Source organism: Peromyscus maniculatus, chromosome 10 (assembly GCF_049852395.1).
Source record: "Peromyscus maniculatus bairdii isolate BWxNUB_F1_BW_parent chromosome 10, HU_Pman_BW_mat_3.1, whole genome shotgun sequence".
In the NCBI taxonomy this organism is placed as follows: Eukaryota; Metazoa; Chordata; class Mammalia; order Rodentia; family Cricetidae; genus Peromyscus; species Peromyscus maniculatus.
Genome location: NC_134861.1, coordinates 81203009 through 81221648, shown reverse-complemented (window position 1 = coordinate 81221648; position 18640 = coordinate 81203009). Strand labels below are relative to the sequence as shown.

General features: G+C 37.3%; 1 protein-coding gene across 1 annotated transcript in view; it reads left to right on the top strand.

Moving 5' to 3' along the window:
• The window catches only part of Tmprss11d (transmembrane serine protease 11D), a 63436-nt gene extending 46032 nt beyond the window's left edge, over nt 1-17404 (top strand). The window contains exons 7-11 of the mRNA XM_006983810.4: nt 2307-2345; nt 4294-4471; nt 9993-10252; nt 12246-12388; nt 15524-17404. Of these exons, the coding sequence (XP_006983872.3) occupies nt 2307-2345; nt 4294-4471; nt 9993-10252; nt 12246-12388; nt 15524-15685 (782 nt within the window). The 3' untranslated portion in view covers nt 15686-17404. The remainder of the gene's footprint in view (nt 1-2306; nt 2346-4293; nt 4472-9992; nt 10253-12245; nt 12389-15523) is intronic.
• The last annotated feature ends 1236 nt before the right edge of the window (nt 17405-18640 follow it).

Below are 18640 nucleotides of genomic sequence, written 5' to 3'. Positions count from 1 at the left end.
GTAATTGTTCTATGACTAAAATAAATGAACTATTTAATAAAGGACAACCCTGTGGATCTGCCTGCACTACTGGTAGAAGTAATAACTTCCTAATGAGCTCAAGATCAAATGGTTTTTGTAGCTTCAACCCTAGTCTAGAATGTACCTACTACAGCAGTACTACTTGTTAAAGTGTTTGAGGCTTAAGTAACATTAGTCACTGCATTAGACCCACAAAGTTCTCTGAATGTCTACATTTCCCTTCCTTGAACTTTCTTCTCTCATTCCAACTAAAGATGTTTATCCCAGTAAAGAACTTCTAGACACTGCTCCAATTCCACGGTTTCACTGTGTCCTGACTGTGATCACTCACAGACTAGTCTAAATGAGCAAATATTACCTGTTCTCCTACACATTAAAGGATACTTCCAAAGTGCTTTTGGGACATTTGTTATATATTTGCAAAGTGCTGAGGATTTTGCAAATCAACAGCAGTTTCTGCCTTCCAGAGGCTCATAGTCAAGCTGAAGCAAAGAAAATATTCTGTTAGATAACAAACTTGACAATCAAGAGAAGATATACAAAGTCAGAATATAGTTGAGTGGAGAGTATTTCCGTTGTAAGAATAAGGCTCTGGCTTGGTTGCAAAACATGAAAAAAACAAAGAATCAAGAGAAAAGATCCATCAGATCAAGCCTACCCAATAAAGACAGTGACTGATATAGGGATCCAGAAAAGAAAGAGATGAGAGGACAGATGGATACACAAACATGAGGAGGATCTCTGTATCCTGGGATACGGAAAGAAGAAGCTTTACCTGAGAGAGAAGGATGGAGAAAAATCATATACTCCAACAGAATGCTTTGGCAGAACAATGAAACAAGAGCTGATGGATATCCCATAGGTTCTTTTACTCCCATTTAGAAAGCATAGACAAGGGCCCAGGATCACCGAGTCAATACGTTGGCAGTTAGGATTCAAACTCAAGTATTCCTTGTTCAAAGGAAGAAAATTCATCAATTATTTTCCCTGCTCCCAACAGGATGACTTGGTCTTACTGATGCTTACAAAAGCAAATGAAACACACAAACTTTGTGAAACTAGAAATAATTTTGTCATAAACTGTTTTTAAAGACTATGATAACTTGTCTTATGAAGTTCTGTTTCATTTTATTGAAAATAAGAAGATTGATGGCACACTAAACATTATCAAATCTAGAACATAATTGGACATAGTTTCAGAAAGTATCAGTCCTATAAAGTAACAACAGGGAAATCAATTTGAAAGTATCATAACTGTACAAATGTCAAACAACAAAGGTATGGAGTAGGAAAGAGGATGAGAATCATTCAAAGGAATGGAAAGGAGAAAAGCGGTATTTTAGACTAGTTCTAACTGCCTACAGGTATGGTACTTCTTAATAAATAAGAAAACATAAGTAGCAAACTTTAGATAAAACGTGTCCATACTGAGTGTGAGATGCTACAAGACCTGTCTTAGGAAACTGTGTTGAACACAGACCTGGAAGTAGAGCATACAAACTGTCACTACCCAATGCTGACATTGTTGCCTTGTCTGGCACTCCCAACAACCCTGCATGCAACACGTGTAGTAGCCTACTGACTGTTGCACAACGCACATCTTACATCCTGGAGCAGAGATCCTATCTCACCTTCCGTTCAGAATGTCTTTTCCCTTCTTGTCTTCATGGACCATTCCCTAGAGTTTCAAAGTACAGTGTAATCATCCTTCCTGATGACATCTGGCACTCTCCTGGTATCATTACCCTTTCCTGCACTTGACTTCTTCATTTGTAATAATTCCTTGGTTAGTATCAACCTGCAAATAATACGTTGAGGGAGCCTCTGTTTTGCTCACTATTGAAGACACAGCACACAGTGAAGGATTACATGCATATACCAATGTCTACTCACAGGTATATTTGAAAAATGAATGATTGGCTTCTATGTAATATCACATTGAACCCTAATAACTGCTTAAGCCTTTCTTTTGCCAAGAGAAATGAGTGACTTTGGAGGAGGGAATCCTATTAAGTATTTCATGAAGGATATAAGCACAAACTTCCAACAGCCTGTGTGCAACAAGAAACTAGGATGAGGTTGCAAAGAGAGATTTCTGGGGCACATGACTCAGAGGTTCTTTCCAAAGGCTAGAGGTGGAGCCCAGGAATCTGAATTTCAGCAAACCCTCCCAGTGACTGTGTTTCTGGTTACCCTATAGCACTGAGCTTCATGAAATCAAGGTGAAATGATTTTCAGCTTATATTTTGTTGATCTTATTCTCACTCTTTCTTTTTTAATGCTAGCGCTCACTGACCAGGATACAGAAAATTTTTTGACTCAAGGTAAGTTTTTTAATTCTTTTGTAAGTACTTATCAAATTATAAGAATTTTAAATCCACGTCCTTTGAGCTCTTTGCCCAAAGCCTTATCTGTGAAGTTGGTGACTTTATTCTGAGTTCACTCTGCAGGGTTCTTGTAGAAATCAGGCTCTGCTCTTCACACTAATGTTTAAGTAATTTCTCCTCCTAGAGAAAAAAGAATGAAACCGCAGTGGAGTATAATCCACTTGACACTCAACACCGAGCTCCGGGCACTTTTTTTTTTTTTTTTTTTTTTTTTAGCAGTTCTGGGAAGCTTTAATCCCATGGTTCTAAAGCAGTGTTTCTGTAGACTTGTAAATTATGTTTGATGACAACATTCATGTAGCTTTTTTGAACCAGAGTGGCTTGCTTTGTTGTGGATTTGGATTAATCATAAGGTAATAAATTATAAAAAGTATTATCAATTTGAAGCCTATAACTTGAAGGGAAAATCGTGTTCCAATATCACTCCATATATACTTTCAGGCTAAGAGGACAGGAATAGGCTTATTAGAAACATGAAATTTGCTTCTCAGATCAGCCAAATATAGTTAGAAATCAGTTCCATATACTTAGGTTTCTGATTTATTTTAGATACATAGGAGATTTTAAAAGGTAATGGTACTTCAAGATATTTTCAGTTCGATTCTATGTTTAATTTATAATTATTTTTGAGTGAAACTGTAATAAATAAGTCACTAAGGAATTTATTTGGAGAAGGCAGAAAAGAAACTCATATCCATGTATATTCTTAATTAATGTCTAATCCTCTTTTATTGGGAAATTTGTAAGAAAACAAATGTTTAGGACTAGCAACCTATTACAAAGCCAGCAATAAAAATTATTATTAGTGATATACCTCTATTATTACTAAAAAATATTAGACTAAATACAAGAAGAAATATTATAAGGTTTTGGGTTGAGAAGAGCTGAGTAAATTAACCCACCCTGGTCCATTTCACCTCTGTAACTGAAATGTTTGTAGGATTCTTAAGGTATTTAAATAAAGTTATATTCTATTTTTAAATTTTATTTTTAGTGTGTGTCTGTACATACACATATTATATGGCATGACTATAAAGGAGAGTCAGTCCTCTCTTCCATTGTATGGGTCTCAGGAACTGAACTTACGTTGTCTGGCTTAGAGGTCGGCTCCTTTACCAACTGAGCCACCTCACCAGGCCTACACCTGTATTCGAGAAATTAGAACCTTCTATCACAGTTGGTTCCTTCCGAAGGTATGCTTACTTATACACAGCCAGGAAAGGGAGACCAAAACATCCATGATGAGCTACAATGCCACTTAGGAGGCTTCTAGATGCAACAGTTTGACTCCAACTTCACTCTATACATGCATCTCTCCTCAAAACAATAGTTTCTGACTTGTTCCATTGTGTGGGACTACAAGTCAGTATTTCCAACAGGTTTCCAGGAGTAATCATTGTATAGGACCGTAGGTCATATTTTGAGTAGTTAGTGTATTGAGAAAAAGGAAACCTTACAGGAGTTTGGGCCTCATGGTGGGATATCCAGCACTGACCTGTGTTAGCCCACACTTATGAAGTATCCCAAACCATAATGAAGCTACTCAAGAATTTGATGGCCTTATCAAATTAACTACAGAACTGTGCTCTGTAATGCAGTCTATATAACATATTAAACCAGACATACAAGAACATGTCTATAATCACAGCAGTTGGGATTGGGATTCAGATGATCAGAAGTTTGAGGTCTTTCTTAGCTTTAGAGAGAGTTTGAAGCTAGCCTGGGCTATATGAGGCCCTGCCTCAAAGAAAAATAATAGGTCATGCTTTTGGAATATCCAATATGTGTTAGGAAAAATTCATAAATGATGGAGAATCCTTACAGTAATTTTCTAAATGGAAACAACCATCCCTTGGGCAGCATGTTAATGTGTTTTTCTTGTTAGAATGTGGAGCCCGTCCAGACCTTATAACACTGTCAGAAGAGAGAATCATTGGAGGCACTCTAGCCGAGACAGGTGACTGGCCCTGGCAAGTCAGTCTACAGCTCAATAATGTCCACCACTGTGGAGGTATCCTGATCAGTAACTCGTGGGTCCTGACAGCAGCTCACTGCTTCAGAAGGTGAGTCCACAGCTACTCTTCCATCTGAGAATGATTAGGAAAGACAGCTATATGAAGGCTCCACCCACTACCCCTAAGACTAAACATGATCTGATTGACACCTAAATAACTCAATGGAAATTATTTCTGAGTCTTTTCTTTTTTATCCATGGAAGCATAACTGTCTTTTCCCCTTTAGCTTAATGGTTTGCTGATAGTTCCCTTATTCAAACGACAGTACTCCATCATATCAAAGAAAAAAAAAAGGATCACACACTAGAGTGCTTAATTTAAATCCTTGTTATAAAAGTGTATAAAATTTACATCACTTCTTTCTGTTTTCAAACTAGGGACAACACTACTATCTAAGTTAACTTGTAGGACTGGTTACAGCATTGTTTTTAAAAAAAAGTCAAGTTGTTGTGGTCCAGGCTGGAGAAGTGCTCCATTGGTTAAAAGCACTTGTCCCTCTTTCAGAGAATCCAGGTTTAGTTTTCAGCACCCACGTGGTGGTTCTAGTTTCACAGCATGCAACACCCTTTTCTGACTCCTGCAGGCAGCAGACATGCATGTGCTGCACATACGAATGTTGAGGGAAAACATTCATACTCATCAAATTAAATTAATAAGATAATTTTTAATTTTTGTTATAAAGGATTTTCATATTATATCACAGAAGCTAATTAGTAGACTGATGGTTGGCCTAGGGACTTCAAAATCCCACTAATTGAATTTTCCAAAATTGATTTAATGCCTATATGGAACACAACATTATGCATCACAGAAGCACCAAGTACAAACAGAGCAGTACCACAACTTCTGAGTGGTTATATTAGGCCGTTGACAAGAGACATTTGGAGTGACTGCAGGCTATGACTTACATTAGCCTAAGTAACTGCTGGAGAGTAACTGTGCAAACTTACTCTGTTGGTACAAGGTGAAGCTCACTCTGCTCTTAATAAAAGGACTTTTTGTGTGTTCAACATGATGAAATCTTCTAGTTTCAGGCATATGTTGGTCCTGGACATGCAAGGCTTTAAAAATTTAGGGTAACTAAATTCAAAAAAATAACCCAGAGAAGTAAATCCAGGTGTGCCCCTAACCATATCTCTTATTTTCTCAGTCTTTTCCAATTAGTAAAATACAGCATCCTTATCACATATACAAATGCATTCACAGTCAACTCAATCCAAACCTGTTTTCGAAAGTATGCATCCTAAGCCTCAGGCTTGCAGCATTTTTCTCATCTGGCTCTTTTTACATCTCCCCATTTATGAACCTCTATCTCAAGTTGCTGTTTTTTTCCTAAAATGTCTTCCTTTCCAAATCCCCATTTGCTCATCTTGGAATTCTTTGGGATAGTCACAATTCCAAAGACACGCTCTTGAGATCTGAGAGCCCTGTCTCTTATGACAGTGTTTTTTATAGGACTGTTTAATAAATGAAGTGTATATAAACAGGAACACAACTAGCATGCAGTTTCTGAACAAAGGTTCTAGGAAACCTCACTTTTTTCTAAATTTTTCTGCTGCTGTTTTATAGCTCAATGTAGGTGAATAAATTTAAAGTTTATTTGAGACATCCCTTTAAAAATCAATTATGTGATTCTAGTTTAAGCAGGCATACTTACTGCAGCATTTCTGGTAACACAGAGAACAAAATTCATAAAACCATTGCAATCATCAGTGTCACCTGAAATGCCCAACAGTGTGACTGACATCACTGGTTTTTCAGTCACACCCTTAGTGTGGAAACCAAAAGTGTAACGGCTGGACTTGGCAGATGTTTGGTGTAATTGAGGATGCACTAGAAACAGAATTAGATTTGTTTTTTGTTAGAAACAAGGTATCAAAAGCCCAAGGACAAGATGTCACTATCTTGAAAGGTATAACCACAAGTATCAATAATGAATGCCAAAGCATTGCAGGAAACATCTTTTAATTTTCACCACAAACCTACTCATCACCTGGTGGATCCACCACAGCTGAAAAACTATATGGACCATGTCCTGGTATCCTCTCTAGTGATCCGATTATCACTGAGAACGATGAGCAGAGCCTTGTTGAGGGATAGCCACCCTTACATCCAGGTACATGGATGTGATAAGGCTACTGGAGATTATTCTGTTGTCATCTCCTCATGGTATTGTCTTACTTTGCATGGCAATTTCTTACTTTTCTCAATAATCTTTGCTGTTTTCTGACAGTATACGTGTCTCTTCAACTAGTGTATTGAATTCCTAAAGGATAGAAATCATACATTCTTTAGTATTTTATTCCCAGAGACCTTCCTCATACAAACTAGGCAGCCATGGCTTGTTGAGCTATGAATGGAAAGAATTATAACTATTCAGTGATGGTTTACTTTGTCCCAAACACCATGCTTGGTATGATTGTCTTATTTCATTAGCACTTCATAGTCAATCACATTTTATACATAACCTGGGGAATGAGGTACTAAATTGGCATAATTATAATGATGCTAATTTGTTGCAGAGATTAGATTTACATGTAAATGCTCATATTCATATTAGTTTGTCTTTACAATTTATAACGGGTTCATTCATGTGTAATCATGAACTTTTTTTAATATTTTATTTTATTTTACAATACTATTCAGTTCTACATAACAGCCACAGATTTCCTTGTTCTCCCCCTTCCTGCCCCCCTCCCCTTCCCCCCAGCCCACCCCCATTCCCACCTCCTCCAGGGCAAAGCCTCCCCCGAAGACTGAGATCGACCTGATAGACTCAGTCCAGGCAGGTCCAGTCCACTCCTCCCAGATTGAGCCAAGCGTTCCTGCATAAGTCCCAGGTTTCAAACAGCTAACTCATGCAATGAGCCCAGGACCTGGTACCACTGCCTAGATGCCTCCCAAACAGATCAAGCCAATCAACTGTCTCACCTATTCAGAGGGCCTGATTCAGTTGGGGGCCCCTCAGCCACTGGTTCATAGTTCATGTGTTTCCATTCGTTTGGCTGTTTGTCCCTGTGCTTTATCCAACCTTGGTTTCAACAATTCTCGCTCATATAAACCCTCCTCTTTCTCGCTAATTAGACTCCTGGAGCTCCACCCAGGGCCTAGTCGTGGATGTCTGCATCCAGATTCCTCAGTCCTTGGATGAGGTTTCTGGCACAACTATTAGGGTGTTTGGCCATCCCATCACCAGAGTAGGTCAGTCCCGGCTGTCTCTCAGCCATTGCAAGCAGTCTCTTGTGGAGGTATCTTTGTGGATTTCTGTGGGCCTCTTTAGCACATTGTTTCTTCCTTTTCTCATGTGGTCTTCATTTACCATGGTCTTACACATATAATATTGAGTTTTTAGTAAATATCTGAAAACTCTCAAATAATTATTTAATTGCATTTTGCTTCTCTTCAGTCTGGGGAGCATTATTAATTTCAACAACTTGAAAACACTTATTTTCTTTCTTTTTTTTTTTTTACAATACAATTCAATTCTACATATCAGCCACGGATTCCCTTGTTCTCCCCCCTCCTGCCTCCCTCCCCTTCCCCCCAGTCCACCCTCCATTCCCACCTCCTCCAGGGCAAAGCATCCCCCAGGACTGAGATCAACCTGGTAGACTCAGTCCAGGCAGGTCCAGTCCCCTCCTCCCAGGCCTAGCCAAGCGACCCTGGATAAGCCCCAGGTTTCAAACAGCCAACTCATGCAATGAGCACGGGACCCGGTCCCACTGCCTGGATGCCTCCCAAACAGATTGTTGAGACCAAGGTTGGATAAAGCACAGGGACAAATAGCCAAATGAATGGAAACACATGAACTATGAACCAGTGGCTGAGGGGCCCCCAACTCAATCAGGCCCTCTGAATGGGTGAGACAGTTGAAAACACTTATTTTCATCAGGACGCAAAAGACCTCCTTTAAGTTATAGGTTTTTTTTTCTTCTCCCATTCTTAGATCCCACTTTTATCTACCCTAATTCCACTCAATAGCTTTACTGGACCTATTATGTTTAAAATATTTCTAAATATTCGCATACCTGTTAAACCTATAGTTACTTCTGTATATATGTGCTTTTGGTTTATGACAACAGCAGATTGTAAAGTTCTATTTGTTCTTTATGGTTTCCACTTAATCATGGGAATTTCCATCTGTTTGAACCACTGCAGCATGTGAATCCACCATAAGTAGTCATTGTATTTACCTCATCTCACTAGGTTGCTGTAATTTCCCACTGCCACAAGGAACACATGCCCCAGACATACACAAGTATATACACAATACACACAAAGGAATGCTGTCAATAAGTCTTTAAAAATTTTTCTGATATGTAACCAGAAGTAGATATGCAACTTGAAAAATATACCAAAAGAATTTCTAAATGTTTAGTTTGACCAGAAATACAAGAAATCCAACTTTCTGCCTAACCAACACTTGGTAATGTGCTCTTGCTTAATTTTTATCATTTTTATTAATATACATTAGTTATTCATTGCTATAATTTTTATTGCTTGATAACCAGTAGGTTTGAGCATCTCTTCTTATATCTAGGAGGTGTTTAGGCCTCCCTTTCCATGAATTTCCTACTAGTACATGCCCATTCTGCAATGGCTTTCCAGATCATTTACTATTGATATGTAGACATTCCTTTGTCTAGCCTTCAAAGCTTGTAGATGTTACCTAGGAATAGTGGCACCACTTGGAATGCAAAGACAAAAGAATCTGGAGTTCAAGGTAGTCCTCAGCCATATAGCAAGTTTTAAGCAAACCTGGGATATATGGAACCATTTCAAAAATTCAAATATTAAGCATTACCAGTACTTTCTTGTTGTTTCTCATTTACCTCATAAACTTGTGTATATTTTATTTAATTTTGATTTAATAAAACTTACACTTTTTTATCTTACATATGTGTCTTCAGGGTAAACCTAAAAAAAACTATAGTTCCCAAGCTACAATAATAATTTCCTACATTTTTATGTTAGGAAATTATCTCTCTTTATATACATATACATATATTTACACACTATTTATAGATATCACGTGTATCGAAATGAGTACAGAATAATCATTCATCAGTTAACAAGAAAGATGGCCTTCAACCTCACCATTCTTTGAATAGATCTTCCTTCTCAAAACAAGAGGGAAAAAAAAACAAATATCAAAGCGAATGAATTTCAATAGAAAAGATAATTATTTCAGAATTGTTGCTTGGATGGAACTATCAGAGAAAAAGAAACCATAACATTCCCCTACACTAGTTATCATTAACTGTAGTGTTAGGATACACTCACTGAGACAGAAAAAAGTCAAGATAATTTATTACTCCAGACGTGTTTTCCAAAACTCTTTCTCTGTATCTTTAGAACAAAATGTCCATTTAAGCTCCGAGTAAGGAGTTCGTTACTGCTGTGAGATTACAGTTCAGGAAAATGCATCAGTGAGATGTTGGTGGTAAATTCAAAACACATTATATGAAATCCTCAAAGACCTAATATAATTAAAATGCAATCCAAATACAAACATATGAAGTGCTTGTGAATCCCCTACTTAAAAGCATGTTTTTGTTTTCATTTTTAGCTACTCTAATCCTCTGCAATGGACTGCCACCTTTGGTGTTTCTACAATACGTCCTCTCTTAAGAGTGAGAGTAAGGGCTATTATAGCCCATAACAATTACAGACCCACAACTCGTGATAATGATATTGCAGTTATACAACTTGAAAGACCTATCACCTTTAGCAGAAATATCCATAGGGTGTGTCTCCCAGCTCCAACCCAAAGTATCATACCTGGTTCTGTTGCATATGTCACAGGATGGGGATCACTCACCTATGGAGGTAAGTGTCTCTGGAAAATAAAACAGCTTAATGACAATTCTTCTGTTATTTGTTACTATGTAAATTTGTTTTTTAGTTTTGACACAGGGTCTCACTTTAAACCAGGATGGTTTGGAATTCATTATGTAGCCCAGGCTGGCCTCAAATGCATAATCCTCTGCTTCAGCCTCCCAAATGATGGGAATATGGGCATATACCACTATGTCCAACTTTGTAAATTCTTGGGTATGGAAACAGGCTTAGGACAGCCTCTAATACAGAACCATCTATATCTGATCATCTCTGACTCTAGCTACAGCTGTTGCCTCAGGAATGTAAAACAAGCAATATGCTTAGAAACCATAGAGAATTCTAGACAGAGGATTTCTAAAAGAGGAAAATGTGAAAGGAAGGAATGCAGAAACGTAAGTGTAGGGGCCTCAAAGTCAGCTCAAGACAACCCAAGACTAAGTTTTCAGCACAAAGGAGATTTATTTGTCCCAAAAGGGCAGAGGACAGGGATAAGGGACAAAGATAAGAGAAAGAGAATGAGAGAGAAGAAGGGAACAGGGAGAGGGGAGAAAAGGGGTAAAGGAGAGGGTGAAGGTGTATTTGTCCCAAAGGAACAAAGGACTGCTTCTGGATAGAGAGGAGACAGACATGGCCCATAGGCAAATGGCTGTTTATAAAGGTAAAAGAGGAAACCCTGCATTAGGTTAATTTTAATTGGGCATGTTAATTAAGGGGCCATAAAGGGAACTTTTGATTGTCAGACTTCAATACTTTGCTAAACTTTGGTAGTCAGCCTCAGGAGGAGGAAGTGGCCAAACAAGGGAATGGACCTTGGGGGCTAGCTTTAGGATTGTAATCTAACAGTTTTTCAGCAAGGCAGAGGGATGAGGGAGAAAGGCCAAGTCTGCCAGAACCATGTTTTCCATGCTTGGCCTCACTAGAGTCCCTTCAATAAGTTCCTTATTGATATAGGAAGTCTATGCTTTTATGTGAAGAAAAGGAGACTTAAAAAGATTATGACCTGGGAACTTTAACATCCCCTAAGGTACTGCCTTTAATTTACTCTGGGATGAAATGAATCCTGCAGCCACAGCAAGGAACTCCATGTAGAGATAAATATTGATCAAATTTATTCATTGAATGAATAAAGTTGAAATTAAAATAAGCAGCACAATTCAAAAGAACAATTAAAGCCAAGAAGAAAAAAATAACACTATCTGGTGGGAAGTAGAAGAGAAACATTGGCAATTTCATTGGGCTATTACAACCATGGAGGTGATTATTTCTCCAGGGACTAACAAAAGCCTTAATTGCCTCAGAAAGTATTTCATTGTGTTCTTTTGACCAAAGTGACTTGATATAATAGATAAATTTTATTCTGCTCAGGGAAAACTGTGATAGTGCTGTTCTGAGGGAACATTGATATTACAGATTAGTTCTTTAAGACCAAACTGATTTTTCTTTTGCTGCTAAATGTTCATCGATGTGCAGTCTTCTAATCCAAAATTCATCAATGAATAATTTAAATAGTGTAAGTCAATTTTAACATAAGTATTGGGGTGTCGCTGTTGTTGTTATGTTGGGGTTTTTGTTTGTTTGTTTTTGAGACAGGTTCTCATGGTAGCCCAGGTTGACTTCAAATTTACTACATAACTGGAGTTGACCTTGAACTCCTGATCCTTCTGTATTTACCTTCTAAATGTTGGGATTACAGGCATGTGTCACCACATACAACAATTTATTTATTAGCTCTAAGAGTATAAAGAAAAATATATCACAAGCTCAAAAAGAAAAAGAAAAGAGAAACTGGTCTCCCAAAAGGAATTATCCCTTCTCTCCCACAAGAATCTTCACTCAGAAGAAACTCTTATGTGTATTTTTGGTTGGTGCCTCCCTTTTAAAATAGATAATGTTTTGAGTGTTTATTCATTCTCAATTCAGTACAGAGTCATTAATTCCTATTTTCTGAACTCTGTTTCATTTCTGTTTTTATCCTAAATAGGCAACACAGTCACAGACCTACGGCAAGGACAGGTCAGAATAATAAGTACAGATGTTTGCAATGAACCAGCTGGTTACAGTGGAAGCGTCTTGCCTGGAATGCTCTGTGCTGGAGTGCCTTCAGGTGCAGTGGATGCATGCCAGGTGAGTGCAAGACAACCTTATCGATGTCATCATCGAGAAGTTTATAGGCGTTATCAAGCACATTACTCTGTCCCGGGCATAAAGATAGCAACAACTACAACACACAACTCTGATCCTCAACAAATGTATGTCCTTAGTTATAGAAGAAAAAATCTTTTTTGAATCTCATCATAAAAATATTAACTTTTAATTTTTAATTGCTATGAATGGTCAAATACAACATGGTGGATACATTCAATGATAAATTATGGTATGTTTCAAAATTGCTAAAGAGTAAATTTTTATGGTTTTTATTACAAGGAACAATGTTAAGGTTTTGAAGTAGTAGAAATGTTAGCTAGTTTGATTTTAGCATTCAGTATTGCACCCATAAATCATAGAATCATTTTCCATCCTACAAATGTATATAATGATCAATTCACAATAAAAATAACCAGTTATTTAAAGTTTAAAAATAATAATTAATTTTTACTTTATACTATTTTATTTGTAAACACTCCTCATTATCAGCCCAATTGATAAAAATACTATAACATGCAACCACCAAAAATACAGAATTTTTAAGTACTTTAAAGATAGAAAACTTATACAATGTCTTGGTTATTTGAATCAAAGAGATCTTATATTATATAAGATATAATTTAACATATAAAAATAACAGAAAAGGAAAAGAAAGAAAGAAGAGAAGAGGGGAATAGAGAGAAAGAAGGAAGAGAAGGGGAAAGGGAGAAGTTGAAAAGAAACAAAAGGAAAAGAACTTTGTCTTTAGCCTGTAAAATTTTAAATTAAATGTCCAAAAACAAACAGTAAATGTACAATTGTCTCCTTATAGTGACTAGCATAAATTTTAATATCAAAATTTTAGTGAAATCAATGAAAGTGAATAGGTTCCATTTCTTTGTCTGAAATTAAGCCAATGTAGTCACAGGAGCCAATAGTTAAACATCATTATAAATACTCTAGTTTCTTCAGGAATCTGCTACTGTTCTCCTCGATGAGCTGTCCGCAACATGATAAGGTGTATTCTCCACCTCAAATGATGTTCTAGACATTGTTAATTATCCAGTCAGTTCTTTGTTCTCTTCAAGTGAGATGTTTCTTTGGCATGGAACCCTTGCCCACCTTCCATAACAACAAATTCTCAAGATTTATAATGTTTTCTTTTTATTTTATCTTAATTTTTTACTCTATTTTTATGTAAGAATTTTTTTTATTCATTTTACATACCAATCACAGCTCCCCCTCTCATCCCTCCTCCCACTCCCCTATCAAGCCTTACCCCCACCCCCAACTCCCTCTCCTCCCCTCCTATGAAAGGGTAAGGCATCCCATGAGTTTTCTAAAGAACTCAACAGTCACAGAGTAACCCAGGTTGACAATTTCAGATCTACTGAACATATTGGTTACAACAGCTTGAGGGAATAACACATTAAAATGTTCTTTTCGGTTTCGCTCTCTCATGCTTTCCCTCAGCTTCTGTATATACGAAATCTGCTCTTCATTTCAAGTATGTTCATGACATCACTATTGTGAAATTTTCCCTCCTTCCTCTCCAGGCCTCACTGGTTGTTACTTGAAACACTCTAACACACAGATTTTTTTCTGTCTCAAAAAATACAATAAATAAATAATTTTACTTAGACGTTTATAATATCAATTTTATACATTCATTCAAAAATACATCTATTCATGTCTGTGTAACATTTCTTGTGTTAATACAACTAGATGTTCTCTGCACTCATCAGGTTTAGAAACAAGAACACAAGTTCACACATCTGCCACTAGGCAGCAAAACTAACACAATAAAAATTACATGGCACTCATAGTTAGCACTTGCTTATACATAGTGGATAAGCTACAGTTCAGAAAACTTTGTCAATATAATAGGAAAAATAGTATCAAAAGTCTAACAACACAATACTGAGGACTAGTCAAATGGAGCACAAATGCATCATCCAAAGGAATGAGGTACCAGCCAGCTCCATGCAGTACTTGTCAAGCAAGCTGGTGACTCACATACTGACCTTTCACTCCAGCTAAACTATTAATTAAATAGGTATGGAAAAACTTAACTACTAAGAGCAGTCAAATGAATAGCTAACTTTTCCAGACATACGTTTGGTAATAGCAGCTGGGTTTTATTAGTACTGACTATACACCAAGCTGTGCCCAAAGTGCTTTGTGTGCTAAGATCACGTAAACTCATAAAAACATCATTTATTGATAAGAGAAATGCAGTGCCGAGCTGTTAAAGAGCTTACTGGAGTTCATTTAGCTGACAGGTGGAGGACTCAAACTCGGGCTATCTAGCTCCAGAATTCACAGAAATAACCTACGATACAGTATCTTCTAAATTTAACTGCCTAACCGGATTATTGTATGCATACGTGGTTTTAAGGCAGCTGGTGATTGCCACAGGCTGGAAAGTATCTCATAAGAAATGCTGTGCTTACTGTCATAAAAATTTCTTTCCAATTATTCACCAAAAGAATACTGGTGGATGATTTACTGTGCATCAAGCATCATCATACTGGGTAGTAAAGAAAGGTAGGTAAGCGACATGTCTATAAACTCATTCACTCAAAAGCTATTTCTGTAGCATCTCCTATGGGCTAGGGACCAAGGCTGCAGCAGTGTCCAGAACGAGGATGCTCTCTTCCCTGATGAACTTTTGAACAGCACTGCTCACACCGACACTGGCCAAGTATCAAAATACACAGCATGCTAACACAAGCAGAGCTGACCAGTGGGAATAAGCAAGACTTCATAAAAGATTGAAGAAGCAGCACCATAGATACCACAGAATATGAGGTCACAGCAAGAAACTAATAGAACCCCAAGACGGAAATGCAAAGGAAAGCAGCGGGTCATAGAAGGCTTCCTCAGGTGGAAGCCTGAGAAGAAGAGGAAGCAGCCAGGAAGTGACTGAAGGAAGGCTAGCTACTGAGCTTTACATCTTCTCAGCCTTGCTTGTATACTTGAAGGATTTCAGTATTTTTTCCCCCATGTCTTATTACCTTTCAGAAAGACATGGGCTGGTATAATGGCTAGGACTCCATCTGCTCCCATAAAAATAAACTGAAGATTTCCGTGTTGCTTTTACATTTAAATAATCAATTGCTTTGTTTCCTCCAGGGTGATTCTGGTGGCCCACTAGTACAAGAAGACTCACGGCGGCTTTGGTTTGTGGTGGGGATTGTGAGCTGGGGATATCAGTGCGGCCTGCCAAATAAGCCAGGCGTATATACCCGAGTGACAACCTACCGCGACTGGATCAGACAGCAGACTGGGATCTAGTGCAGCAAAGGCAAAGGTTCTGTGCCACACGTAGGCAAGTGTGCCTGACTCAGATGTCACAGCTTTGCTTTTCAACTGCAAAGGAAACGGGAAATGTCTCCCTTCAACATCCTAGTCTATAAATATGCCTTAACAAACAGTATTCAACATTTCTTTGTCAGTATGGAATTTTACTTTCTCAAGAAAAACCATGTGAACATTGCATTGTTTTGTGGCTAAACAGGAGAGGAAATAATGTTAAACTAGTTATAGGATTAATGATTTTGCTACAGGAACGATAAGCTGTAGTAGTGAGAAAGTGGATGCCTTGAGTAGAGGAACCTGGACAAGGAAGAAGAGTCAGGGGAGTTCTCTGATGACATCTCATTGAAGCTGGTAGTACGTAGAAAGTAGGATTGTGTGAAATAAGTCAGAGCATATTATGAATAGAATAGCCGTGTTAGGATAGAAAAACAGTATTTAGAATGTCTGGAAAGTCAATATTTTATAGAAAAAGTTAGTCCTAAAAATAAATTTTGAAGCCACTGTACAAAAATTGTAAAACCTGTAGCTAACCCAATTATTTGACAAGATTACGTTCCTATACAGATCTCCCAAGATGTTCTTGGGTATTGACCATCAGAGCTAAAACAGTTGTTTTCAAGTGAAACTAACAGACTTATAAGTAGTTTCAATGACGAAATTTAATTTTAAATGTTTTATCTACATAGAGAAGAGGACATATCTCCTTCATGGAGAAGCTCAGCGATGAATCCACACAGCCTGTTCTCAGCTATCTTTGCAACCACAAGGCTTGTTGGGAAGAAAATCCTACTACCAAAAAAGAAAGAAAGAAAGAAAGAAAGAAAGAAAGAAAGAAAGAAAGAAAGAAAGAAAGAAAGAAAGAAGGAAGGAAGGAAGGAAGGAAGGAAGGAAGGAAGGAAGGAAGGAAGGAAGGAAGGAAGGAAGGAAGGAAGGAAGGAAGGAAGGAAGGAAAGAAAGAAAGAAAAGAAAGAAAATCCTACTACCAACGTCCTACAATTGGCATTATTTTTTAGAGTAACCTGATGTTCAACAGCAAAATTTAAGTAACAAATTAAAAGTTAATGATGAAAAGAGGTAAAGAGCTGGTTTGTAAAGGCAAAGACTAAACAGTTAATATCAACAAATCTCTTCTGGAGACAGAAGGATCTCAGATGCACACACAGTCTCTCTGTCTTGTCTCTCTATGTGTTTATCTTTCTGTCTCTGTCTCTCTTGTCTCTCTGTGTGTTTATCTTTCTTTGTCTCTGTCTTTCTGCCTCTGTCTCTCTCTTTCTCTCTAACACACACACACACACACACACACACACATTCACTCACACATACAACCACTATCACCAAGGAGTACAAATTAAATAAAACTAAATAGAATCAATTAAAATCTAACGCCACAGCAATCTATATAACCTGATTCACAAATGATCCAAAGTTTTACAGGCTCCCACTATACCTAAGGCTTGGTTGTGCATGATCACCTGTGTATCACAGCTTCCCTCTAAAAGCTAATTCCTTGAACCTGGAGATGAGAGAAGTTCAAGACAACACAATGAAACCTTTTTGCTCTTCGTGAAGTAAATTGTGAGGTCTGGATTAAAGCAAACTCTTTGACAGAAAAGGATTTGAAAATGTAACTAACTCTTGGAAAATGCATACACAAATCTTGGGCATATTTTATTCCAAATAAACTTTTGTAATCTTTTCTGCCTAATTATTTATGGAAGTTATGATTGCTGAAGGATGATCCAGGACAATTTATTTTAATTGGTTGTCTAATAAGAGAACTTACAGCCAGACTCTAAAGGCTGGGCAAGTTCTTCCACCTATAATCAAGCTCTATAACTGAGGCAGCGTCCAGCTGGACACTCCCTTGGTGCATCCTGTGAAGACAGCATTAAACTGGTTATTCAGAGCAAGCCTCAAGGGGAGGGTGTCTGTGCAAGAGTGTACGTGTTATTTGTGTGTGAGTACACATATGTCATCACATAACAGATATGCTGTGTTTGTTCATATGCTAGAAGCTTCTTCAAAGATAGCATTTATTTTTCAGAAATTAGAGAAAATTCATTGAAGTGCTAAAATGTTATTTATCAAAATATATATATATTTATGAAGAGATACTTTAAAACTAAAGGAACATGTGCAGGCTGGTTGAAAAAGCTTCTCTCTCTCTCTCTCTCTCTCTCTCTCTCTCTCTCTCTCTCTCTCTCTCTCTCTCTCTCCCCCTCTCTTTAAGTTGCTGATAGATTCCTTGTAACAGAGATGAAAGTGACTTCACGAAACTAAGTGTGAACATTTACAGAGACATAGTGATTTATAAATTCTTGCAGACCTTAACAATTCTTACTGAATTCTTAAAGAAATTTCTCAGGATCATAATTGAGTTTCAGAATTATTAGCACTAAGAAAAACCCAAAGTAATATATACAATCATACATATTAACCAATTTTAACAATAAAAAATGAGAATTTGAGTATTTGATATTCAAACTGGGGTTAAAATAGTGAACATCACTAAGGAAAAGATAAATAATCTGAGAAGCTTAGAGTAAACAATTGACTATAAAGTGGATTATTTTAAATCTCAATTTCACAGTGTAGCTTGTTCATTTAATAAATGTATTAAGCCCTACTTCTACTTCCCTCCATCTTTCTGAGGCATGAACGAAACAAAAGCAAATGACTCCTTGCTCTTAAGATACTCAGGCAATAATGACATACATGTTGTATAATATAATGTAATTAATGAAATAAAGAATAGCACATTTATGTTAAAAAAACAAGATAGTGGGAAAGACCATAGAACTAGTAGAAAATATAATTATTTTATAGTAAAATGAAAGTTAATCTTCTGGAGCACCCATATGCCATAAACCATGATAGCTACCTCTGTACCAGGAAAGAGGAACTGATAACATCACAGAATGTATGTCCACA